General features: G+C 44.7%; 1 protein-coding gene and 1 pseudogene across 10 annotated transcripts in view; one reads left to right on the top strand and one right to left on the bottom strand.

The window, feature by feature from the left end:
- Arhgef12 (Rho guanine nucleotide exchange factor (GEF) 12) overlaps positions 1–16,780 on the top strand; it is a 141,877-nt gene extending 125,097 nt beyond the window's left edge. For 8 of the 10 annotated variants that reach the window (XM_017313565.2, XM_011242597.2, XM_017313566.2 and 5 more), the window contains 11 exons: positions 1,149–1,226; positions 2,341–2,416; positions 2,819–2,986; positions 4,502–4,589; positions 5,308–5,394; positions 5,510–5,589; positions 5,832–6,065; positions 8,157–8,627; positions 9,316–9,629; positions 10,840–10,909; positions 11,430–12,291. In XM_017313565.2, coding sequence (XP_017169054.1) covers positions 1,149–1,226; positions 2,341–2,416; positions 2,819–2,986; positions 4,502–4,589; positions 5,308–5,394; positions 5,510–5,589; positions 5,832–6,065; positions 8,157–8,627; positions 9,316–9,629; positions 10,840–10,909; positions 11,430–11,440 — 1,677 coding nt within the window. In that variant the 3' untranslated portion in view covers positions 11,441–12,291. Of the gene's footprint in view, positions 1–1,148; positions 1,227–2,340; positions 2,417–2,818; positions 2,987–4,501; positions 4,590–5,307; positions 5,395–5,509; positions 5,590–5,831; positions 6,066–8,156; positions 8,628–9,315; positions 9,630–10,839; positions 10,910–11,429 lie in introns of all 10 variants that reach the window. The other 2 variants (NM_001359232.1, NM_027144.2) reach the window with 1 other exon arrangement.
- Gm5831 (predicted gene 5831) lies at positions 14,178–15,728 on the bottom strand (annotated as a pseudogene).
- Positions 16,781–26,541: the final 9,761 nt, after the last annotated feature.

The raw sequence follows: 26,541 nt of genomic DNA, 5'->3' as shown, positions 1-26,541 counted from the left end.
TATAGCATACATGATTAGACATTTATCCTACAACATGTTTTAATACAATGCACATGACTAAAAGCCTATTTTATTACTGTATCATTGTTATTGTCAAACATTGTAAGTAACCTCAATGCCCAGAGTTTGAAGTGTGAATGCTATGTGGTTGTTTACGAAAACATATCTCTCTAGGTGATATTATAAAGTAATATCCGAGGTATACGGATAACCCTTCTACACAGAGGAAGAGGAGCGCATCTTAGCTTGCTTCTCTCTTGCTCTGATCAGACACTTACCAAAATCATCTTGGTAAGGAAAAGGTTTGTCTGGCTCACATCTCCATATTGCAGTCCATCCTGGGGAAGCCCAGGCAGGAGCCTGGAGCCAGGGACGGAAGCAGAGATCATGGAGGCAGCTCACTGGCTTGCTTCCCATGGCTTGTTCAGCCTGCCTTGTTATGCAGCTAAGGAGCACCTGCTCAAAGTTGGCACTGCCTGCATATCATCCCTCCCATATCAATCATTAATTAAAACAATGCCCGCAGACTTGCCTACAGTCTGATGGAGACATATTCTGAATTGAGATTCCCTCTTCAGGGGTGTCAAATTGACAAAAAACAAGAGGCCAGCAGTCAGCATACTCTAAGAACGGATAAGAGGACTATGTACTGGAATGCTAATGGGATGCCAATATTATGCTCCTACATCTTGTTTTTAAAAGGCTGAATATATACACCCAATGCACACAGAGACAAACAGACTCATACACGTGTGTATTCTGTTTGCATAGGATTTTCTCAAAAGTCACTCAAGATGTGAACATCAGGATTGCTCCTTTAGAGAAAACAGAAGGGTATCGGGTGGGAAGAAGATGCTTTTTATTATGTATATGATGGTACCTTCCGAACTTTGTACTGTGTACATGGTCTATGGGGTCAGGAACTAGGTATAAGCTTACTTAGTGGCCACCAGGTTTAATAAAAGACCAGAGGGGAACTAGGAAAGTCTCTCCAATGATGAGGGTAGGGTGAGCTGAGAAGGAGGGCTCATCTGGCACAGCTGGCACTGCAGTTTGTAAAATGCGGATTTAAGACATGATGTGATTCAGAAGCAACGAGGCCATTGATGCCCACGTCTAACCTTGGCTCCATCCTGTTTAATTTTCAGCGCTTAGAAGACTATCAGCGTCGCCTTGACACCTCCAATCTCAAGTTGTCCGAGTACCCAAATGTTGACGAGCTCAGGGTGAGAGATGGTTTAATCATAATTAAAAACGTAAAGGACTGTGCTAAAGGCCTGGCAGGCAGCTAACACCCCAGTGGGAACAGCCATCCTTGAAAGAGGCCTGCCTGGTAGATTGTCTGCATTTGTGACCTCATTCTGCTTGTTGAATGTCTGCTCTGTGTCAAGGGTGCATTCATATTTGTTACAGGAGTTACTTTATGAGAAGCTGTGACTATGTGGCAAGAATTGTTGGAGGACTTGGGAACATGCGTTATTAGAATATTTTAATTTGCTCTGTGCTTTTACTGTTTACAACAAGGACTTTTCAGAGTGCTGAGTAAACATAATTTTTCTATGACACTTTTGAAAAGCATGAGCTAACTATTCACTAACTGCACTTCTGATGCCTAGACTCTAATATTATATTTTACTATATATACTATATTTTTAGGATATTATGTTTCTTTTTTAAAATATCAGCTTACTGGTGGTTGTTTTGGTTACTTAAGTATCTATGTGCAGTAACCTTGTATGTTATACACAGTAGTTGTATCAAAAAGCACACTAATGTGTGCATTCCCTTACCTTCCAAAGAACGTGAGTCCCTCACGATGCTAGTGCTGAGATATGGCTCTTTTACTAACAGTTAAGTTGCTGGCAGTGATAGTACTTAGCATTCTCATAACAAATGTTATGACTGTTAAAACTTTGTTTGGGAGGCTGGAGAAATGGTTCAGCAGGTAAGCATGCTAGGAGTTAGAATTCTAGCCTCAGAAAGCCTGGTCAGATGTGCACCTCCAGCACTCATCGTCTGTATCCGGTTTACTGCAGGTAAGGAGTGAGGATCTGTAGTGGCTCTTGTAGCGCTGTTCATAAGCCAGTCCTCATCAGAGGCAGGTTTGCAGAGAGCACTCATGAATGGTTTTCCGTAAGATGCTTCTCCTTTAGAAGGTTTTGTGCAGGCTGTTTTAATGTGAACAGTTCCATTTTCAAGACGGCGGCAGTACTGTGGGTGCTTGTGCATGAGTCCTTTTATATTAAGACTGTTCTGAAAAGATACAGTTATGGTGGCTGGGGCTCCACTGATGAAGGATTCTTGGGAGTAATTCACGTATAATTCTTTTTACTTTGGCAGAATTTGGATTTAACAAAAAGAAAGATGATTCATGAAGGGCCGTTGGTCTGGAAGGTGAATAGAGATAAAAGCATCGGTGAGTCTAGTGTTCCTGTCGGGTGAGAGGGTGGAGAGAAGAGAACAGGAAAGTCTGCTGTGTGTTTGTTGTTGTTAGGTATAAAGCACGTTACGTGTTCATTTAGGAACAGCATGTTCATTTCGGCAGCTTCAACCGTATTTCCTTTATCTATCTACTGGCGAATCTTTGAGTTTTCTATAGTATCTTCCAGGCTCTTGCAGGGAGGGAGCATTACTTTTTAATTCTTGTAGCTCTCAGATGATGCCCCCATGACATACTAAAATGAACTATTTAAAGTGAAAATTAAAGAAGTTTGCAAATCTGTTTTTTAAAATTAGCTAGGTTTTCCAGAAATAATTTCCTTTGCCAGATTACTTTAAATTTCTGTACTTAGCAGTTTCTCTGCATGTTTATCTCTAGATCTTTATACACTGCTGCTGGAAGACATCCTTGTGCTGCTACAGAAGCAGGATGACAGGCTGGTGCTAAGGTGCCACAGCAAGATTCTGGCATCCACAGCCGACAGCAAACACACCTTCAGCCCTGTCATTAAGCTGAGCACGGTGCTGGTTCGGCAGGTGGCGACAGGTGAGCGTGTCTGCTGCAGGATGGGAGCGTATGGATTCAGGGTGAAGCTGTGCAGGAGCTTCCGCTGTGGGAGTAGCACACGTAACAAGGATTTGTTCTGTGTGTGTGTGTGTGTGTGTGGGGGGGGGGGGAATGTGAATGAAATGTGCCTATTGTCTCGACACTGGATTGAAACTTCATACCTCCAAATTATTTGAGGCAGCAAGGTTGTCCCACTGGTTTTCTGCATTTGAAAATTTAAATACATTTACTTTGGTGTTTATTTTATGTTCAAATTGGTGATAAATACCAAGAAAGTTGTGAGTGCTTTGAGGGTAGCTCCAACGACATGGCTGTCATTAAAATAATGTGTTTGTGTGTTGGAAAAAAGTGAAAATTGAAGAGGTAGGTGAATTTATTTTCTTTTGTTTTAATTTAATCTTATTTTATGTACGGGTGATTTGCCTGCATCTGTGTACCATGTGCGAGTCTGTTGCTCTTAGAGGCCAGAAGAAGGCGTTGGATCCCCTAGAAATAGAGTTAACAGAGCTGCCATGTGGGTATTAGAACCCAGGACTCTTAACTATTGAACCATTTCTCCAGCCCTGAATTTGTTTTTTGGTTTTTTAAATATCAGTCTAAATTGGTAAGCAACAGTTTAACTGTATTATGGTAAGCTCCTTTATATTACTTAATTTCATGACAGCAAAATTTGCAAACTCTTTCCTGCAGTATTTCCCAAACATTTGTAACAACTTAGAAATACAGCAGTTTAAAACAAATGTGAAAGGAGTAGCATTGGGTTCAGTAGTATATGTGTGTGCCCGTGCGTGCCTGTGTGTGCCTTTGTGTGCATGCACGTGCGTGTGTGTGTGTGTGTGTGTGTGTGTGTGTGTGTGTGCACATGTGTTCATATAAGCATTTTCATTTCAGAATTGTAGGCTCATTAGAACTCCAAAGCACATTATACTTGGGCAGGACAGAGCCTTTATAGAACAGAACTTTTATTTTCTTTTTTCTTGGATATTTTCTTTATTTACATTTCAAATGTTATCCCCTTTCCCAGTTTCCCCTCTTCCAGAAGCCCCCTATCCCATCCTCCCTCCCCCTGTTTATTTGAGGGTGTTCCTCCCCAGGACAGAACTTTTATGAAGTCAGCTATGTTCATTGTTTGAGAATCTCATCTGTGTATAGAATGGACAGTTTTGGTTAGATTCACTTTCTGTTCCCATCCCTGCTTTTCTCCCTTAGCACCCCCCCACCCACTTCTCTGTCCCAGCTTAATGCGCTCTTTATTTCAACCCCCAGAGTCCAAGGAATTTGAACTTTGACTTATTTTTGTTTGTTAATTAAATTCCATGTTGACTTTTATAAACATTATTTAAGTTATAATGTAGCACAATTTAAATTTACATACTGAATAAAGTTTTTCAAAGTGAACAATGTAATTTTTATCTAAATTAAGATGCAGAATGTTAATGCCTGCATCTGGGTGTATTTCATGACTAGAGTAAAATTTGTTTTCTTCTTTTCTAGATAACAAAGCTTTATTCGTCATCTCCATGTCAGATAATGGAGCCCAAATTTATGAATTGGTAGCACAGACGGTTTCTGAAAAGACAGTGTATGTATCAGATTCGATTGCCTTTTTCTGATTGATACTGTACTATCCAAAGTATAAATGATCCACATACTTGTTTTCTTAAGATTAATTTCAATGTATGTGCATGTGTGTGTGTGTGTGTGTGTGTGCGCGCGCGCGGGTGCCTGTGCACATGTGTGCAGGTACCTGCAGGAGCCAGAAGAAGAAGGTATCAGATCCTCTGGAGCTGATGTTACAGGTAGTTGTGAGCTCACTGGGTGGGTACTGGGAACTGAACGGCTGTCCTCTGGAAGAGCAGCGGACTCTCTTACTGCTGAGCCATCCGTTCAGCCCACAGATTTTCTTTTATAAGATTCTGAAAGACGCTGTAGAAATCAAGTACTTCCTCTTGTATTCTTTTGGGAACATTCCTCTAAGAACTTGTTTCTTTTGAGATTGAAGTTTTCTTTTTCTTTCTTTCTTTCTTTCTTTTTTTTTTTTTTTTAATTCTACTGAAAGTAAATTTTGTAAAGAGAACAATGTTCAGAAGTTCCAAGTTAATCTTTTAAAGGAGTAATGTGCTCATGTTAGAATTTTCTTTAAAGTATATTTTAGAATCTCCACAAGAGTGTGCCAAAATAAAGGTGTTCTCTGGCAGCGCAGGGTGCTTGGGTTTGGTTTTTCTCTTCTTCATTGTGAGTGTATTTACGGGTGTTTCTGCTTTCCTCTGTGTTCTGAATCTCTTTCACACCCCCTGAAGCTGGCAAGACCTCATCTGTCGAATGGCTGCGTCAGTGAAGGAGCAGTCTACAAAGCCGATTCCCCTCCCACAGCCGCCACCTTGCGAGTGAGTGTCGTGTTCTTGTCGGGAAGATATGAGCAGTTCTTCACTTGAATGCCGTGAAGTTTGGGCATCTTCTGGAGCTCAAGGATTGTTTCTTTTCTTTTTCCTTTTTTCATAGAGGAGACAATGATGAAGAAGAACCAGCCAAGTTAAAAGTGGAGCACCATGATCTTTCAGTCGCTGGTCTGCAAAGTCCAGGTAAGCCGCATAGACAAGTGTGTCGGATGTAAGATGTTACCTATTACAACGAACCATGCGTGTCAGCAGATGCTACCTCTGAGCCTTCCGTGTGCCAGCGCAGCACTGCTCTGTGCTGTGTTTTCCCCAGTGCATGATCTCTGTAGCTTATGTGACTTATCTCTGCCCCCAACATAAGTGTTCTATGTTGAAAAGGAAACGTCTGTTTAGGTGTAACCTACCTTTTCTGCTCCACTGAACAGACAGAGTTTTGGGATTAGAATCTCCCTTAATTTCGTCAAAGCCTCAGTCTCATTCACTGAATACCCCTGGCAAATCAGCGGCAGAACATCTCTTTGTGACCGCAACACAGTTTGCAAAGGAACAGCATGCAAATGGGGCACTCAAGGAAGGTGATGGCGGGTATCCAGTCACAATCCCAGGTCCACACTTGCCTGTGTCAGAGGAGCGGTGGGCATTGGACGCACTGAGAAATTGTAAGTTTTTTTCATAACTTGTGGAGATACTAAGTCCCAGAGTCGTATGATGTGTTGGAAAGCCTTTAAGGGAAAAAGCAATGCCTTGTGGAAAATACACAAAAGTCTAACCAATGATTTTTTTTCCAAGAAATTTATGGTCTAGTTGGGAAGATAATAGGACCCCACTGCCACTTTTAAAAGCAAACATTCTAGGAATAATAAGGCTCTGTGTGTGTGTGTGTGTGTGTGTGTGTGTGAGAGAGAGAGAGAGAGAGAGAGAGAGAGAGAGAGAGAGAGACAGACAGACAGACAGACAGACAGACAGAGACAGACAGACAGACAGAGACAGACAGATCCGAGTTGGCGTGGTTAGAGAAAAGAAGCAGCAGATAGAAGGAAAAGAAGATTTGCTTGTTATTTGAGAATTTATTAAGATCAAAATAAATGTGTAGAATAGAACCATTCAGACAAAAATATCAGTAGGAGCAGGAGAGCATGCAGGAGCCACAGCATCTCCAGGAACAGTGAGCAGAGCAGGGGCCTGTGCACACTGTAAGCTGGGACAGATTTAGAAATCAAGAAGATGGGCTGAGAGGTCTCACTGTTGTGAATTTTAAGTACCAGGTTATATCTTCCATATTTGATGGACAGAAACATAGAATTTTAGGAGCTGTTTTATATTACACATGGTCTGCATTTTATATGGCACTTTAATATGTGAGTGTGCTCTCTCTCTCTCTCTCTCACACACACATACATACATACACACACACACACACACAGACACACACACACACACAGAGAGAGAGAGAGAGAGAGAGAGAGAGAGAGAGAGAGAGAGAGAGAGAGAGCCTTGTTTGCTGCCCCCTCCCTAGCTCCTCCAGCCTTGTTGGGAACCACTATTACAGATCGGAGGATAGCACATCTCTCAGGTACAGTGAGGTGGAGAAAGTCCAAGAATAGTTGCTCTGGCTACAGAGAACCATGTGAGATTTTAAAGCTAGCTACGACGGACAAAAGTCTATTAATCTGGTTGAGAGCTGCATGAGGATTTGGGTGGATGCTTGGAGTAGCGCCCTTACGCAGGCAGCTATTACAGTTGTTAGGCTCAAGGCTGAAATGGTTAGACTAGAAGAAGCACTAAACAAGGAGTCACTCCATTCTTAGAGCAGGTGACTTCTGTGGGTGTTAGGGCAAAGGAAAGGGGATGCACGTCTGGTGACACTTGGCAGTGCTTTCCTAGGAAATAAGAGCCACACATACCACGGTGCCTCCCTGCCTCCATCACAGCTTTTCTTGTACAGTGTGGACTAGGAATTACACCTCAAAATGTCACTATCCAGACAGGGAGTGGCAAGCCATCCCAGGGGAGTGGTAGTGGGACATGGAGTTTTAGGGCTGGAATTAAGGTGCTTGAGAAAGGGGGAGGGGTTTTAGACCTGAGCTCTTTATTGGAAAAGCAGAGGGTCAGCCTGTGGTGGAATCAGGAAGTTGCAGTTATTTAAAATCTTCTTTATTGTGCATTCTCCTGAGGTGACAGACTTAGTGATGTCTGATAGCTTGATGGCTTGGTCCTAGAGCTGACATCACCTGCAGAAGTTTGTCATAAGACTAGCCCCAGGGTTAGTTTTAACATCCTAAAGGAGCAATGCTGCTAGTAAGGTAATCTAAACAAACAAATCTAATGAATACTTACTTTGGAACTTCCATATACTACTCCCAAATCATTGCCTTCACCATTTAGGACAATTGTTAGGAAAAATGCCTATAAATATAGAGTCTGCTCTTGAGAAGAAGAGCATTTGCTGGCCTAGCTGAAACAGATGAGATGCTTGCTGTCAAGTGTATTTAGGACTTCTAATTCAAAGTGCCTCCCTATTCAAAGTGCATAACTCTTGTCAGTGTATTTTAATGTTTAGTGTAGAAGACATATTTTTATTGCATGCTTCAAGACAGAAATGATTGTGTAGGATTAATATTTTGGTTATATATTATTATGTCCTTAGTTTTAGAGGGGATTGAAAACTCAGCTGTCAGATTTTGCCTGGCAGTGAGACTGTGGTAATCAGTTTAACCCTCTGTTCTCTTCTTCTTGCCCTAAATCTCCAGTGGGCTTGTTGAAGCAGTTGCTGGTACAGCAGTTAGGTCTCACCGAGAAGAGTACTCAGGAAGACTGGCAGTCCTTCTCACGATACGGGCCAGCTTCTGAAGAGGTACAGGCAGACAGTGGCATCCGGGACTTGGAAAATGTTAAGGCTTGTCATGCCAGGGAAGGACAGATGTCTTTTAAAACTGGAACTGGTGATATTGCAACTTGTGACAGTCCACGGACTTCAACTGAGTCTTGTGCTGCACAGGATTCAGTGATACTGGCATCCCAAGACAGCCAGGCAAGTAACGTTTTAGTAATGGACCACATGATCCTGACCCCAGAGATGCCTCCTGCAGAGCCAGAAGGGGGTCTGGATGAGAGTGGAGAGCACTTTTTTGATGCCCGTGAAGCACATAGTGATGATAATCCATCAGAAGGTGATGGAGCAGTTAAAAAGGAAGAGAAGGATGTTAATTTACGCATCTCAGGCAAGTGGCTTTCACATTTCAACTTTGATTGTGATTATTATAAACTGTCTTATATGCTGGAATGGATGTTGTTTCAGTATCTAAGGTGTGTGTGTGTGTGCGCGCACGCTTATTTCTTTATACAACAAATAGTCTGTTCTTTGCCATCTTTGCCAGAAATTGGCAAAGGGGCTGGGAGATTGGACAGTGAAAAATGACAGAAACTTCATTGTTCCTAAGAAGCTTAAGTGCCCAAAGGGAGAGAGTAAAGGTAAATCCAAAGCAAGTGATAAACATCAGGTGGTCAGAAGCATTAGAAACAAACAAGGCCAGCTACAGCCCGGGCAGAGAGTACTGAGAGCAGACGTGGTGATGGGAAAGGCCACGTGGATACAGTGTTCAGCAGCAAGCACTGGCAGAGTCTGCTTCTGTAGTCAGGGGGAGTGCGGGGTGGGAGAAAGCAGCAGGAGCCCAGGAAAGGGTGTGTGGAGGTGAGTGATACTCCGCTTGTCATGTAAGGACTTTGTAGCTAAGGTGTTAAACTCATGAAAGTTTGCTAAGGTTGACTTTAATCCAAAGTAAATTCTGGTAGAGTTAAAACTGAACTTGGGAGTTGGGGGTTCCTCCACCAGGGTAGGTTTTCAAGTTGTCCTTATGACCTCATTCTGGTGGCAGTGCTAATCTCATCACACTGTCCTGTTACCAATAGGAAACTGTTTGATCCTTGATGGCTATGATGCAGTTCAGGAGAGCTCCACAGATGAGGAGGTTGCCTCCTCGTTCCCCCTGCAGCCTGTGACGGGCATCCCCGCTGTGGACTCCAGCCACCAGCAGCAACATTCCCCTCAGAATGTGCATCCCGAGGGGCCGGTTTCACCATTCACCCCAGAATTCCTGGTCCAGCGGCACTGGCGAGCTATGGAGGATACCTGTTTTGAGATCCAGAGTCCCTCATGTACAGATTCACAAAGCCAAATCCTGGAGTACATTCATAAAATAGAGGCTGACCTGGAACACTTAAAGGTATGTCCCATTTCAGCCTCCGTAGCACTTGGTCCTAAGAACACAGCTGGCAGAGTGCAAGTTTGGAATGATGGAATCCTGATGTCCAAAGATGGTCCAGGTTCTGTGTCTGCCATTTTTATTGTCTTTAACCATTAATCATGAGTAGGCCTGGATCAGAGCTGGTGTTGACATGGTTTGTCTTTTGACACATTATAAGAACAAGAAAACTGTAGGTCTGTAGCTAATTACCTGTTTTTTGGGCTTCTAAGTTTTAAGACCCTAAATACTGGGTCAGTTGGTTTCCATCATGCTGGATGATGCGGGCGGTAGGTGGGCTTTCGTGGCTGTCAATCACAGCCAGGAATAGCTGTGAGCTGCTGTATCCTGGCAGTTACATGTGCCTCATAAATAGTGTTGGTAGTTTCTCGGAGGCCATGTCAGTTACAAATTGACTCCAGTGGCTTCTGTTACAAAAACCCATGAGCCCAAATGGAGGTAGTGAAAGACGTTACTGTGCTGGTTTTTTATGAAAGAGACTCTATTTTATTTTAAAATTGAGAATAAATTATTTCATACAATATCTTCTGATCATGGTTCCCCTTCTCCCAATTTCTCCCAGATCCTTCTCACCTTGCCACCTAGTCAGCTCCGTGGCCTTTCTCTCTTTACTAACGTGCAGGCAAATTAAAAAAGACAAACCAACCAGAGTGAAATCAAACAATAACAACAAAAAAGAAAAAGCATGAGAAACACACGCGCACACACACACACACACACAAGGGACAGTAAGGTAAGAGCATCGGCCCTGGTGACACAGCTGCTGGAGCTCACACTTGCCCATGACATCATTTAGGTGGGACACGTAGTGTCGACGGAAGTCCATTAGCTCAGGGCTCATCTCCCTTAACTTTTTTTTCTGCTCCATGTAATAGGTTTTCTTCTTTAATCTCATGTATGTCACTATGTGGCCAGCAAGGCAGGCTATCTAGGAGGCCTCTGTGTTCATGTGTCATGTGACCTTCCCTGGGTGACATCTGCCATGGGCAGGTTACCTTTACTTCCTTCCCCTTGCATAGAGAGGTAGGTTACTCATTCAGAAGAAATTGGCGTCCTCCTAGCTAACAGCATCTTTAGTGGTCACTGTTAATGTTAAAATTGGGGGCCATGTGCTTTCACCCCTATTGTCAACTAAATGTTATTTTTTTTGTGTGTGTGCCATCCCATGAAGAAGGTGGAGGAAAGTTACGCTCTTCTTTGCCAAAGGCTGGCTGGCTCAGCCCTCCCCGACAAGCTCTCAGGTATGTGAAGTGGTGGGCTTATTCTGACTAGCAGTACACTGGATAAATAATTTATTATTTTCCAACATGAAAACCCGTGATTTTGTTCCTGTCCTTAAAAGATAGCTTGTTTCTGAGCATCCTGTATCAAGTTTGCTGACTCTGCTCTTCCTGCTCACAGGAGAGCTGTGCTTGTTAGTCCCTGTGCCAGCTCTCGTCTCTCTCTTCACCTTTCCAAGCTGAAGGCAGAGTGGAGGGAAGCCTGGTGCACTCTAAATCAATGGACCCCTGCGCTGCCGCCACTCCCCTTCCCTGGGAGGAGCCCCGCTGTCCTCTGCTCTCCTGACACCAAGGCCAGCATGGCCCCTGGCTGTGGCTAAGCCTGTGTTCAGTGTGCCAGTTTGTACTCGTTTGCTTGTGTACTTTGAGTTGACATATCTGGTTTAGAAGTGAACAAGCCTGTGCCTGCAGGTTGCATACATGTTCTTCACAATGTTAATTTGCTCTTACTTGAGTTTCCACATATCTTCTTCCTTCTCAGATAAAAGTTAGAGCCCCGTGTCCTGGAGGTGACTGCAGCTTGTTGGATTTTGAGTGTCGGCCCTGTATCAACCACATCCTGGCTCCAGTGTGGACACAGAGAGAGTGCGACAGAGGGATCTGCCTGGAACCACCTGGCCTCAGCCAGGCCCCAGGGGCCCCGCGGGGACTAGTTCTTCCTTCTGGCAGCTGCACACATCTGTCAGTGAGGGAATGCCAGGTCTCTCACGCCTCTCCTCACTATCAGAAATGCATTTTGATTCAGAGTAAAAACCAAATGTATAGAGCTTTGGGTGTAGGATATAAAATTGTACGTAGGTAAGAAAAAGAGAAAATCAGATGTATTTATTTGACTTCATTCCGTATTTGAAAGCACACTTTAATTTTTACTTTGCCTTGTTTTGTTTTTAATTGAGTAGTGAGAGTTTTAGCCCTTTGTATTTAGCACACCCAAGGATCAATTGTTCCTGAAGCCGAGGTCAGGCTGGGGATGGAGAGGTTAGTAGACAGGCAGTGCAGAAGAGCAAAGAGGACTACCTGGCCCTCGCTAATCTGTAACCCAGCCCTCCTGTCCAGAAGGCTGCCTTTCTGAGGATCATCTCAGAGGTGCTGCATGACTCCTGTGTGTGGATGCCATGAGCTGTGTGTGCCCGGGTGCTCGGAGCAGGAGGACCTCCTCCCAGCCCAAGGCGAGCATCTCCTACTGGGTTCCATTCCCAGGAAACAGGAATCCTCAGTACACTAAATGGCAGGCACTTGAAAATGGGTGGATTTCCCTTGTCGTTGTCTTTTCTATTGATAGTTGGGATTTGGGAGAGAAGAAAGCAAATTTTTATTTTCTTGATTATAAATTTGTTATTCTTGGTATTGTTACATTTGTATAATTATACATTGACTGGCACTTGTATGAAATATTCCCTGCAGAGTGAGCAGGAAATAGGAACAAAGGAATGGAATGCTTAGTGGTGGTGGGGGTGCTATGGGGGGTGGGTGGGAGAGTTGCAGACTTGAGGAGGTTTTCGAAACTGAATCACTACTGAGTTGAACCATGGCTGTCACTAGCCACGGGTACTGCTGATTATAAGGCCAGTAAGAAAATTAGTACCTGGATGTTTGACTCTTAAGGTTTTGCACTGATGGTGCCAAAGGGCTCTGAGTCACACGCAGAGCCAAGGGAGGGCAGAGGAAGGCATGAAGGAGAGTTGCTCGCATCGCATCCCTTCAGAGAGCTTTCTCTGACCTCACTGCCATAGCCCTGTCTGTCTGGTGCCAGGACTGGCCTTGGGAACGGGGACCAGCGGTGAGCAGTTGCAGCCGCCAAGGTGCTGACGTGCTGCAGTGTGGACAGCGCCTGTGGAGGGCCAGCTGGTCAGACTGTGGCCTGACAACTCTTAATTCTGATGGTGTTCAGTGGCTTGCTTTGTGCATTTGATAAATATGTTTTTAGAGTGTTCTGTAAAAAAAAAAAATCATTTGTCTAATCTAAATTCTGTTAAGAAGGAGCTCACATGTTGCTTACATCTTGCAGGAGGGGGCCTCTGAACTCTGGGGGCAGTCAGGATGTAATTTTATTCTCCCCTTAATGCCCCTCACACAAAGGAAGCTCACTGTCGCCAAGAATAGTCCCCCAGCTGCTTTTATGAACACCTCTACAACTTAACAAGCTCATCTGTCTGGGTCCAGATTCTCGTTTCTGTCCTCTAAGCTCTTACGTCGATTGGCTAGGACCCCTGTACCTCATCTATAAATTGGAATCATATTTTGAGTCATAGTCAACCCTAACTCATAATGGAGCTTTGAGATTTTGGAGTAGAATCTAATATATAAGTGAAGTTTGGGATTTGGACCTCCCTGTATCTCTTAGGAGAAGCAAGTAGAGACCGAATGGTTCCGTTGTCTTCCAGGCAGCCTCTTACACTACACCATCTGGGTAGCTCATCAGACAGCAGTGTTCCGACCTCAGACACTACAGATCCCTCCGTGGTTCTCCAGCACAGTTCAGCCGGAACTCTGTTCTCCTGCTTGTTTACTTCCCTCTTTCTGAGTCCCAGCCTCTCAGAGTCACAGCAGGGCTTACTGGACAGGTACTCTGGCGTTGCTCCAGTACTTCCAAATAAATGCATATCATTACACCTTCAGATGAAACCTCAGAATGAAGTGCATTCTGAAAGACAACAGCAACAAACCACTTTGTAAGTTTTTTTTTTACTCTACCAGCCTTACTTCTTGCCTGTTCCCCTCCCTCGGGCCTCCTGTGCCTTCCACTCCATTCTGGCCATTAGAATCCATTTGACTTTGACATTACATCTCCCTTCCGTGGTGGCGACAGCAGTGTTCCTCCTGTTCTGGAATGAGATGGTCATTGTCATAGTCCTCTTAAAGGTGGGTGACAAGAAGGTGCAGTGTACTTCTGCTCCAAAGAACACTAGGCAAGCGGAAAGCCATGTGTGCCATGGGTGCAACCTGTGACCCTGCTCTCCTGTGAGCTTAGTGGCTCTCCTGTCACTAACTGGCAGGTTATGTGTGGAGTGTCACCTTTTCAGAGAGAAAAACTAACCAAGCCAAACCAGCAAACCCTCCAAGTACTGTAATGTAAAGGCCGGCTTTGGCCTTCCCCACCTGTATAGTTTCATGGCAGCCCCCTGGACTGTTGAGTTCTGCTGCTTTCACAACCTAAACTGTAACTATTTATTGTATCACACGCAGGTTGTTCATGAGTATTTTTTCCTTTGTTTCCCCAAACAACTTCTTTTTTTTTTTTTAAGTCTTGGAAGCTTATGGTTTATTGTGGATTGCTCTCAGGAGAGTAAGAGACAAGAAAAGCAACATATATGTGGGGGGAGGGGTTGGAGTGGTGGTGGAGCAAAGCCAGCTGGAGACAGGCTCCAGCCTAGACCCTTGAAGACCAGAGAGCAGCAATGCACCATACTCTTGATTTCATGGGGAGAAAGGGGGATGGACCCCCAGGCCAGGAGGTGTAACTCCTAGCTGCACCTGTTTCCATATGACCAAGAGTAATCATCCGGGAATGAGAGAGTCTATAAAGAACACTCATTGCTGCTGCAGGTGAGCCAGACATGGCCAGGTGACACCAGCCATGTCTCTGATTTCAGTCAACTCTTTTCATTTGTTTCCTGAATAGCAAACACTTCCTTGAAACTCTTCTCAAACTTGGACTCCAGTCTAAGTCCCATTTCGCCAAACTTAGGGTCCTTGAACGTGATTTTGTGATTCCGGAAGATGAGCCTCATGTCTTGCACAAAGTCTTCTACTTGGCAGTAAGCCTGGTCACTCAGCTTTTTCTTGATTATGTTCAACCACATAGGCTCTTGCACACCCACAGTCATCTCTCTAAAATAATAATAATATGGCATCTTGGAAAAAAAGGAGCTCTCAGAACAGCAATAGACTCTCAAGAGAACATACTCGCACTTCAACTGTTCCTGGGGAGCCATCTCCCTCTGCAGTATCTCAGATTCTGGAAGACTCGGTTGACTTCCTAAGGACTGCATCCTACAGAAGATGCAACTCCATGGTGTTATCTCAGCTTCCACTGTTGGGATATGACAGTCCTCATGGAAGGCTCTGGAACAAGTATCACAGCAGAAGAGTATTCCTCCATCCCGGCACACCTCACATTCATCTGAGTTCTGAATACTAGGGTCAGCTGGGGAACGATGCAAGTTCTGTGTTCTCTGCTCTTTTCTTTTGCGATGTATCCGTGGAGGATTGGGTAGAAATTTTCTCTGGATCAGGAGTTTGAGGGGCCAATTATGGCAGCGCAGGCTCAGTTTCCAGTTCTTTGACTTTCCATAGCCTCCCATCATTTCAAATTCCGAGGGTGTGAACCAGTTTCCATTCTGACACTGTATGGACTTCACAGATATCCCTTGTTTGAATTTATCCTTGTGTAACACTCCCTTCAAGTTACCACACGTCACGGGAAGCAACTCAGCACTAAAATCGGCATTTTCTTTTCTGCGTCTTCTTAGACCCCTGATCTTAGCAGTGCGTCCTGGGTTCTTTTTCATTTTCTTTCTCTTGAAAGCTGCCTGGACAACAGCTATTCTGCCACGTTTTCTCTGTACACTCATTGGCTTTCTCCATTTTGGTTTTGACCAGTTGTGGCCTTTCTTTTTTCTTCTCTGCTTCTTGGGTTTTCTTGCAGGAATGTTCCTCCTGGTGCCCACACATTCTCCTTGGCTGCTTCCCATCCTTGCTTCCAGGTCTTCTGGCACATATGTTGGGGAACACATGACACAGGAACACTTCTTTTCACGTGTGGGTTGCTGTGCTCCTGGGCCAAAATTGTGGGTGTACATAGGTTTGTTATCTAATTTTGTAATACTGGGGACCAAGCTCAGGGTCTCATTTGTGCAAGGCAAGCAGTCTACCAGTGCCCCAAACAACTTCTAATGACCTCTAGAAAGAACAAGCCCTTTTTTAGAAAGTATTTTGTTTCATTGTCTTTTGGGGAGTGAAGAAGAGAAAAGTCCTTGTTGCCAGAATTTTAGAAGCTAAAAGACTTTATGCTGCCTCTACTGCAGGGGCTCGTTTTCCCGTCGCTCCTGGGCACTGGCGCTGGCCTGCTGCCTGCAGCTGGTACCCTGCCCAAGCTGTCTTCTCTGCAGCCGCCTGCTTGAGCTTGCTCTGTGCCTGCTTCCCTCCACGCTCCGAAAACCATGATCTACAAAAACAGACTTCTGCAAGGTCTCGCTCGCCTGCCCACCCGCCCCCTAACGTTGTGTTGGTTTTGGTTTTTGTTTTTGTTTTTGACAGTTCACCCCCATTTAGTGTGAGCTGTAAAACTGTACTTTATTTAAAGGCGTGCTCTTGTTCCCGTCTGGCTGCCTTCCCCATGGGTGCTGAGGGTTTGGGTAATACACTGATCAGGAAAAGGTGGTCTTCTCAGAAACCAGTCCCTCCCTCCCAGCCATTGCCAGGTGCCACCCGCTAAGCAGACATACTACAGCAGGGGACCGTAGCGTGCACACTGTTGGTGGTTTTTAATGAGCCTCTCTTTCCCCACTAGGCTGTCTCACTTTACTTGTTCACCATACAATCATTTACTCTTTAACAAAAATTGCTTTTAAGAGAAATCTGGAACTATCTTTAAAAAAAAAACCTTATTAATAATCATGTATTTTTACTGATCACATTTTGAAATGCCTAAAAGACTTTTATTGCTCTAATTATCCAGATGCACCTTTGTAAAAAGCTCTTTTATGAATTAGCTGATAAGGCTGTATGTTTCTGGAACAAAATATTGGGTCATCTAAAACTTTCTGTTTTCTGGGGTCTGGGAAAATAGAAAATAAGAATTCAAATATTAAATAAGCTTAAAAGAACTGAGTATGTGACTTTTTCTTTGTATGTATTCCTGTTTGTCTTCTGTAAGTTGTGTTTTGACATGGGGTTCTCACCTTAGGCTGGCCTTGTGCTCCTCCGTGAGTGCTGAGGTCTTAGGTGACCCCACCACAGCCGGCCACCAAGTTCTTAAGTGGACAAGGAGTCAGTAGCCTCCCTAGCAGTGACTCTCCTGGCCTTCCTGCTGCTTCCGGTCTCATTGCTGGTGAGACTAGTCTTTAGATCGCTGTGAAGTGTGAACCTCTGCAGTGGTGTGAGCAGCTGACATTGCCCTTGTAACAAGCCAGCTTTGTCCTTGGTTTTCAAGCAGTGATGGAGGCATGGTAGCATACACTTGATACCAGGCTCTAATCCTGCCACTTGGGAAGCTGAGGCAGGCAGGGCCCTTGAGTTTAAGGCTAGCCTGGTTTACATAGTGAGTTCCTGGTCAGCCTGAGTGAGACACTTGTCTTTTTTTAAAATAGCTTTCAACTACAATTTTTGGTATATTACATCATTAAAAAAACTTGATATGACACATTAATTTTGCTGTTTTTCCATTTTTAAGTGATGAGATCCATGTGTCAGCTTTTGTGGCACATGCAGGAAGTGGTTCTGCCTATTTGTGCATGTCATTCTTTTAGAAGGCTGACTGCCTTTAGCATTGTCTGTATTTTGAGGTGTAGGTATAATTTCACCTTTTCTTGGGATGTTTTTAAACATTCGAGGATACACTGGCTGAAAAGCCTAATAAGATGCTTAACAAATAATTAATACTGTGGGATATAGTTTAGCTAAACCTTTTAGCCTCTCCTATGGTAACTGTAGTCTAAGCCCTGTTAGACAGCGGCTCCTGTGGGGCTGGAGAGATGGCCCGGCTTAAGAACGTGTGCTGCCTTTCCAGGCCGGGGGTGCTCTTCCCAGGAGCCAGACCAGGTGGCTTCTCTCCATCTGTAACTCCAGCTTCAGGGGACCTGACACCCCCATCTGGCCTTGATGGGCACCTGCGCACACATACATGTTCCTGTCTTAGTCATTTTTTACAGAAGTAATTGTTGACTCCTTGACATAGCCAGGAGGCACACAGGCCACACAGCGCCAAGGGATTCAGTCCCGCCCCTCCTCGCCCTTGTCGGGTGATCTTGACTGGGCTTACCTCTGCAGTTTTCATTCTCTCACATGGACTCAACTGCCCACAGGCTATTGAGTCTGAAGCCAGCTTATTATGCATTCAAAGAAGATCGCCCTTACCAGGTAAGGTAACAAGCTGTGTAAAGATATTAAAATCTCACACAGACATCTCTGTATGCAAAGCATTACAAAACTATCAAATTCCATTTGTGTGACCTCCTGCAGATTTCTGAGACTCAGTCTTAAACTCAAGTTCAATAAATAAACCTAAAGCAAGGAAAAACTCCTTAAAAGACAACAAACTAAGTATACATAACACACAAAATGGCTGGGCTGGGGGGAGGGCTTGGATTAAGCAGCTGCTGCCCAAGTTCACATGAAGGCCAGAGTTTGGCTTCTGAGATCACACATAAATACCAGGCAGGCTAGCAGCCTATGGATAATTTCAACCACAGGCAGAGACTATTTCAGAGCAAACTAGATAGTGAGACTAGTGGCATCACAGCTCTGGGTTTGATTGAGAGCCCCTGCTGCAGAGACTAAGGGAGAACTGATTGAAGATAATTCCACCATCACACTTCACGTACATGCACGTATACTTGATCGAACACATACTGGAGAAAGGAAGCCATGTTGGCCTCCCAGTCACATTTTGTATCTTTTAAAAAATGTGTATATGTATGTCCATGCTCATATGTGCAGTACGTATCTGTGGGTGGACACTGAGGACAACACGGGGGCGGGGGTCATAAGCTCTGTTCATCTCCTTTGAGACAGTCTATCTCCAGCCTAGAACTGCAGACTGATGGGCCAGCAAGCCCTAGAGATCTTCCTAGGCTGGGATACCAGCGTGTGCTACACAATGGCTTCTGTGTCCCAGAATATAGTTCATATGCTTAGTGAAGTAATAGGTTTTCTTTTATACTTGAAATTTAGAATTTATTGATGGAAATAAAAGAATCACACATAACTGGAAAAGGTAATTATAGTTAAATACAAACCTATATGGTAACTTTATTCTTAAAACATTCCATTTATATACTATATCCAGACATAGTAGCACACACCTTTAATCCCAGTACCAGGGAAAAAAAAAGAGGGGAATCTGTAGGTTCAAGGCCAGCCTGATGTACATAGTTTCAGGACAGGCTATATAAAGCCTGTCCAAAAATAAAGAATAAAAAAATCCAACTTGCGGCTCAGTCAGTAGAATGGTATCCTCCAAGCATGCAGAGCGCAGTTGACTTCCCACCACTGCTGTGAGAGGCAGGCCAGTGGAGGAAGAGCTTTCCCTGGCTGGTGCTGGGAGGCTCGCTGTGCATCGGTTTAGGAGGGACTATGAAGTTTTGTCTCCATTTCTGCTGTCCTTAACAAGGGCCTTTTTGAAATGCAGGGAGTTCTTAAGCATTGCGTCCCCAGAATGTGAACTAGCTAGCTAGATGACTTGGGCAGCTGATGTGCTACTGTGATGGGTCTATCCTGGAGAGTAAGTGCCAGGGAACCCAAAATGCCATGATACATTTGCACACTAACAGCCCAAGTGAAAAGAGATGGGATGGACTTTTTTTTTTTTTTGGAACATACGGAGCCTAATGTTTGCTCCCCGTGGGAGTATTTGCTTTCTAATGGGCTTAGGTGGAGTAGGTTCTGGGTCTTTAAACATGAGCTATGATTAACTCACATGCTCAACTCGCTCCTTCATCTCTCTTCAAAGATACATTGAGCGGAATTGCAATCAAGGCTGGGCAGACCTAGGAAATGGAAATAAGAATCTTGTTATCTGGAGCCAGAATAGCTGGGTAGTGGTGACCAAAGAGGCCATCGATTAATTGACTAACTTATTTCCAGCTTTGTTCTAGGAAACAAGGGGTTGCTGAGTGTTTGTTGATAGCTTGAAGAAGGAAAAAGAAAGAAAAGGGAAAAAGAAACACTGACCTCGGGATCCTTGCGATGTTTGTTAGCCGGCTTTGTGATCTTTTCCTTCCCAGCTCTCTGATGTCCCTGTTGCTGCATTTCCAGCATAACCAGGTCATTTTGCCACACATCGCCACAGGAGACGCCCGCATTCACTGCTTCCTTCTCTCTTCAGTCTGCCACACATGTGACTACCCAGTTGAGTCTCCCAAAGACCCAGCCATCTCATCACCGTGCCACTTGCCTGTCCTAAAGCCCACACAGACAGACTCTGTGGTTACCGCCCTAGAGACTAAGCTCAGTGTCTGAGACGTGTCCCTGGTTTAGTTAGGCAGCTTTATTTCCCTCCATGCCCCACTTCAGTCTCCTTCCCATCTCCCTGACCTGGTGCTCCCGGTCCTGCCCACCTCCACTCTGCTTCTCCCAAAGTCTGGATGCCCCCGTTTCTCTCCAGGTGTCCAGGTCCTGCCCACACTTCTCATTTCCTGTCCCCATCAGTTCTCGCCCCCAGGACCTACCTGAGTTTTCCCCACACCCTCATCTTAGTAACACTGTGTCTTAGTCAGGGTTTCTATCCCTGCACAAACATCATGACCAAGAGGCAAGTTGGGGAGGAAGGGGTTTATTTGGCTTACACTTCCATACTGCTGTTCATCACCAAAGGAAGTCAGGACTGGAACTCAAGCAGGCCAGGAAGCAGGAGCTGATTCAGAGGCCATGGAGAGATGTTCTTTACTGGCTTGCCTCCCCTGGCTTGCTCAGCCTGCTCTCTTATAGAACCCAAGACTACCAGCCCAGAGATGGCACCACCCACAAGGGGCCTTTCCCCCTTGATCACTAATTGAGAAAATGCCTTACAGTTGGATCTCATGGAGGCATTTCCTCAACTGAAGCTCCTTTCTCTGTGACAACTCCAGCTGTGTCAAGTAGACACAAAACTAGCCAGTACACATTCCAAGCAGTCATTCTGTGGAAAGTCACATTTTTTTTGTAGAGAACTCAAAACCCAAGAATGAAAAACACCGGTTGCAGGTGCCGTATTGTTGACAAACCCCACCTATCAAGTGCGTGTCACCTTTTTCACAGGCAAGGCTACTAAGTCTAGGAGTGATTGTGATGCACACTTTAGTGGAAGCAGGGTTCAAGAATTTGCCTTTATTACTGGCTGCAGAAATAGCTTCTTCCTTAAAAGTGCTTATAGTCAGTTAGGCATTAGTGCATCACACCTTTAATCTCAGCCCTCCAAAGGCTGCAGCAGGAGGATCATGAGTGTGAGGCTAGCCTGAGCCACACTGAAGTGTTTGCAAATCTAATACCCTGTAGGGTTGGGCAGGTGGGTAAAGTGCTTGTTCCTCAGGCATGAGGACCTGAGTTCAGATCCCTGGCACCCACCTAAAAGCGAGACATGGAAGGGGCTGAGATCCTAGTGCTGAAAGTTATGATCCTAGAGTCTCAGCTGAAATGACAAGCCCAGGTTCACTGAGTCAACTTGTCTAAATAAAAAATTTTGGAGAGGCTCATGAGACAGCTCAGTAGATGTTCTCAACCTGCTCAATGTGGTGACATTGGCTCGGTCCTTCACAGAGTTTTTTGATCACCGTGGTATGTGTGTGCACTCAAACAAACAACAATAATAAAAGACAAAAGATTGAAAGAGTGGCGAGTAATGTGCTCACAAACATGCATGTCACACAAACACTTGTGCATGTGCATACATACATGCATACATGTGCATTCAAGTGTGCATGCATGTGCGCACACACACACATGTTCCATAAAATTCACCACTTAAAAGTGTAGAGCTCAATGGTCTTTGCCCATTGTTTTTCCAACTATAATTTCAATTCTAGAGCATTTCCTCACCACATCCCACTAATAGCCTCCCTTCTCCTTAGCCTCTAGTGACTGCTTTCTGTCCCCATGGATTTATCTGGTTGTATTTCATCCAAATAGATCATATACTATGTGGCCTTTCACAACTAGCTTCTCTGCATAAAGCTATAAAGGCTCATATTTCATGCATCAACACTTCACTCTGCTAACTAATATTCCATTGCATAGGTATACCACATTTTATTTACCTTCATCTGATAAGAAATTCTATAAAGTAATTGCAACCATAAACTTCTGTGAGTACAAGGTTCCTGGCATGAATCCAGCTGGACCGCGTGGGATGAGTGTCACTTGGCTCTACAGAGACTGCTGCAGTTTCAATTCCTGATGGACACGCCTAAATTGATTGAGCACTGCCAACCGAGCCTCCAGTGCTCATAACCGAACTGCATGCACCGTCAAGGCCTTTCTCCCACCACTTATTCCTCTTAACAGCAAGCTCAGCCTCTTGGGTTTTCAAATTAGTTTCAGCCCCTCCTCTCTTCTGTGCTGGGCTGTCCCTTATGTCGGTGTCCGTGAACTGCCTGCTACAGCACTTTGCATTCCGTCACTTTGCCACATGTAAGCCTCCGACTCAGATGTTGCAGTAACCTGCCAGGGTCTTCTCTTAACTCTCTGGTCTGGTCTGGTCTGGTCTGTCCTGTCCTACTCGGCAGGATCCAGCCTCTCAGCTGATCTTGCTGAGGTCCGGCTATGCCATTCCCAAGATCACAAGCCTGGGATGAAGAGGAAACATGTCAGGACTTCTCCCTAGTTTCAGGGTTGATAGCTGCAAGGGAGGGAGGGAAGAGATGCAGAAAAAGAACTTCCCTAAGCTTCTCCTGAGTCATCTGCATGGAGAGGTGGCAATAATGGCGCCCACCTTGCAGGCTGTGTTCTGAAGCTTCAGCAATACGCTGGAAATACAGAGCCATGTGCACAGGAGCCACCTGATAAATGGTGGCAATTAGTGTTCTATTATTTCTTACCTACTCCTCCCAGCATAAAATACCTTTTGAGAGCTCAATTATGCCCATTTTCTTAATTGCCCCAAGAGCCCCAAAGTCTATCGCACCAAAATGAGGAGCACAGAATAAGAGTACGCTGCGGAAATGCGTGGCTTGTTTTGCTTTCTAAGAATCTCATTAAGATCTATGGATGCAGTTGCGTTAAGTCAGTTTGCCAGCCAATTTTGTTTTTCTCTTCAAAAGGTGGGTACACCATGTGGTAATTAGAGATCTAAGATGCTCTTGGATCTGGACAGACTGGTGATGGCCAGCCAGGAACCCTGGGAGCTTCCTGTTAGTTTCTCTTCCTCTTCGGAACCAAGATCCAATGTTACTTAGGGGGTCCAGGGCAGTTTGGGTCAGCACTGGGCAGCTCAGCCCTGGGTGCCTTCCAGTGCATCCCCCATGGTCATCAGTGACTAACTAGAAGGTAGGACCAGAACCCAATTTGTAAAGTGTGTAAGTAGGGAGGAGCTATTTCTTCCAACTGTCCGAACCTCTGTCATCTTTCCCTTGCTTTGGCTACGATTAGATAAACGCTCTGAAATGATACGATACCAGAAGCCCAGACAGGAGACAATTTATTTAGGTTCAGTCATCTAGAAGATTCCATAACCTTTTATAAGCCATTTGTTATATTATGTGCCTGTTGCAATCCTGATGTTGGCTGAAGATGTCTCTTGTATTGCTTCATAAAACACTGTAATAAACCCAATGGAAGCGGCCCCCAGTCGGCCCGCACAAAGGGTGCCCCTCCCACACCGCTTCCCCTGTTTTCCCACTCCCCACTGGGACTCACTCCCTGCGGGATGGCCACAAATCACCAGTGTAACTTCCATAGAAATCAAACAACCTCCGTCTCCCAGCCTGCTTTGTTTAGCTGGTCTGTTTGCTTCCAGATGTCGGCTGGGTGAAATATTTCTCCTAATCAATGTTTTAACCTTCTCTTTGGTATTTATTCAACTCTGTTGAATATATTGCATTGCACTGAGCTACATGGATGGGAGAGTAAATCTGAATTTTCCCCTCTGTTCTCTAGAGACATCATAATATTTCCTATTAGCTGAGGTTATTGCTTTGCTAGGGTATTAACGAGCAGTTTCTCGACTGGAAACTACATTGCTTCCTTCCTCCTCCGGCCCCCAAACAAAGAGTTCTGAATTAGCATGGAAACTAAGCTTAATTTCTGGACCCATCTCTGCTGTCTTGGAGTCTGCTGGTAATTTGGTGCTTCCAGCTGCCCACTCTCTGGTCCTGCCTCTGGATGATGTGATTAAGAGCCCCCACTCTGTGGCTTTTCATTTACTCTGAATTATTTCAGATCCTGTGTGCTGTGTTTTCATTATTTAGATCCAAACTATAATTAAGGGAAAGAGTGAATGAAAGAGCCTTCTTTCTGCTTCCTGTCACCATGGTATTAGTGAGACATGCCTTCAGCATGTACACATAGACATGGGAGCCATGTTTTTCATGCTGGCCCAGAGAAAGGGACTTTCATGTGTCGTCCAAACAGGGGACAATGGCTTGTTTACTCTACTTTGTGCTAAACAAACCTCTACAGCTACTGTAATGGAAGTACTTCATCTATTTTTATTATGTAACATTTATTAAATGCCAACTGTTTGCTCTGGTAAGCACAGCGTGGTTCCGTCTGGACTTAGTGTGTGTCCTTGAACAACAAACAACACAAGTGGTATAACTCATCCTGGAAATTATCTTCCAAATATTTTCTCTTAAATTATGAAGATGAAATCTGGAAGCCAGGTACAAGCATAAAATAAAGTGTAAATGAAGAGGGCTGCTGAACTATTTGCTTTACGTTGCTGTGACCTGTAGTTTTATCCTAAGTGTGCAGGTAGCTTTTCAGATGTTTAGGTCACGGTGTGTTTGTCTTGCCTCAAAGATAGTCTCTATCTCAGCTGGCACCAGGTGAAGATGGAGAGATGGCTCAGTCTCAAGAAAAGAGTGAGGATCTTTAAGGAGTCAGCGTTGGGCTTTTGGTCACTCAGTGGTACAGCTTGGCTCCATGCCGTGCTCTGCCTGCCTGTCCTATGTGTGCACCGGGTTAGCAGCTGCTTGTTTGAGCGGAGCTGACTTGCAAGCAGACCGTTCTCATCTAAAGGAGGAAAATGCCACTTGAAGGCTTGGAGTTTAAACTGCAGTGCTGTGGATGTAAGAAGTTAGATTGTCCTAGTCACAGTGACTATTGTTAGGGTGAAACACCTTGACCCAAGGCAAGTTGGGGAGGAAAGGGTTTATTTAGCTTAAACCTCCACATTGTAGTCCATCACTGTAGGAAGACAGGACAGGAACTCAAACAGGGCTGAAACCTGGAGGCAGGAGCTGATGCAGAGGCCATGGAGAGACACTGATCACTGGCTTGCCCAGTCTGCTTTATTACAGAGCCCAGAGCCACCAGCCCAGGGATGGCATGACTCACGGTGGGCTGGGCTCTCCCACATCAGTTACTAATGAAGACAATGCCCCACAGGCTTGCCTACAGCCCAGTGTTATGGAGGCATTTCCTAATTGAGGTTCCCTCTCTCAGATGACTTTAGCTTGGGTCAAGATGACATAAAACTGTCCAGCACAGAGATGAGCAAAGGGATGGATTTGAGCCTATAGAATGACAAGTGAAAAGCCCTTAGCTGAGAAATGTGAGTGTTGGGGATGGACACAGGGACTGTCCCATGTCAAATACATGCTCTACCACTGGCTGATGCTGTCCTCTTCTCTGCTTTTATTAACATTTTTATGTCTTACCCCCTCATTACCCTTGTGATTCCTTCTCCTTGGTTCATTTAGACCATTGTGTTTTCTCTCCTCAGAGCTCCCTTCTATGTGCATGTGAGTGCCTGCATGTTTGCGTATGTGTGTCCTCGGGCACATGTGTGTGAAGGCCAAAGGTTGATGGAGGGTATCTTCCTTCATTTCTCTTCTCTCTGATTGGTGGGGGTCTCTCACTGAGCCTGGGACTCAGCATGTCTAGCCAGCGTGCTCCAGGGATCCCTGTCTCTCACAGAGTCTGCAATTACAGGCTCTCCACCACTGTATGAAGCATTTACATGGGTGCTCAATAACAACTCCAGCCCTCATACTTGTATGGCAAGTTCTTCCCCATTGACTGTGTTGTGTCTCTGCAGCCTACACACATGCACACACACATACACATGCACACATAAACACATGCATGCATACAGGTTGTCAGCACAGCCCAGAGTTGACCTCCCCATGTAATAAACTCCCCTCTCTACAGCCACTTCTTCCTGCAACTACATTCCACTATAAAGCAGGTCTCACCTCACCACTGGACAATCATCTTGTCTCCAGAGCTTGGGAGAGAGGATGCCTGCTTTCTGCTTTAACTATTAAATTTGTGTAGGTACTTTTGCTATATTGGAAAGTTATTCTTGCTCTTATTTTTCAGGTCAGTTTTCAGGGTTTTTTTTCCCCCCACAAAAAAAGATTTATTTTTTATTTTTAAATTATGTATAAGTGTGTCTATGTGTAGGTATGTGCACATGAGTGCAGGTGCCTACAGAGGCCAGAAGAGGGCAGCAGATTCTTATGCAGCTGGTGTCATGATCAGCTTTGAGAATTGAACTTGGTCCTTTGCAAGAGCTGAAAGTATTCCTAAGCTCTTAACAGCCAAACCATCTTTTCAGGCCCCAAACAAATATTTAAGACAACCATATGGTGGGCTTAGTCTGCATTTGAAAAGCAATGTGTGCCATCTGAAGTTGAGGGACATCTGGGACTCATCTGGCTTAGAGGAACGAGGTACTATTGTGTGCCTTAAGCTTTGCTCAAAAGTCTAATGCTGAGGAATTGAAGACCACTGCC

This window comes from Mus musculus, chromosome 9, assembly GCF_000001635.26.
Source record: "Mus musculus strain C57BL/6J chromosome 9, GRCm38.p6 C57BL/6J".
NCBI classification, from domain to species: Eukaryota; Metazoa; Chordata; class Mammalia; order Rodentia; family Muridae; genus Mus; species Mus musculus.
This window is presented reverse-complemented; position numbering and strand designations above follow the sequence as displayed.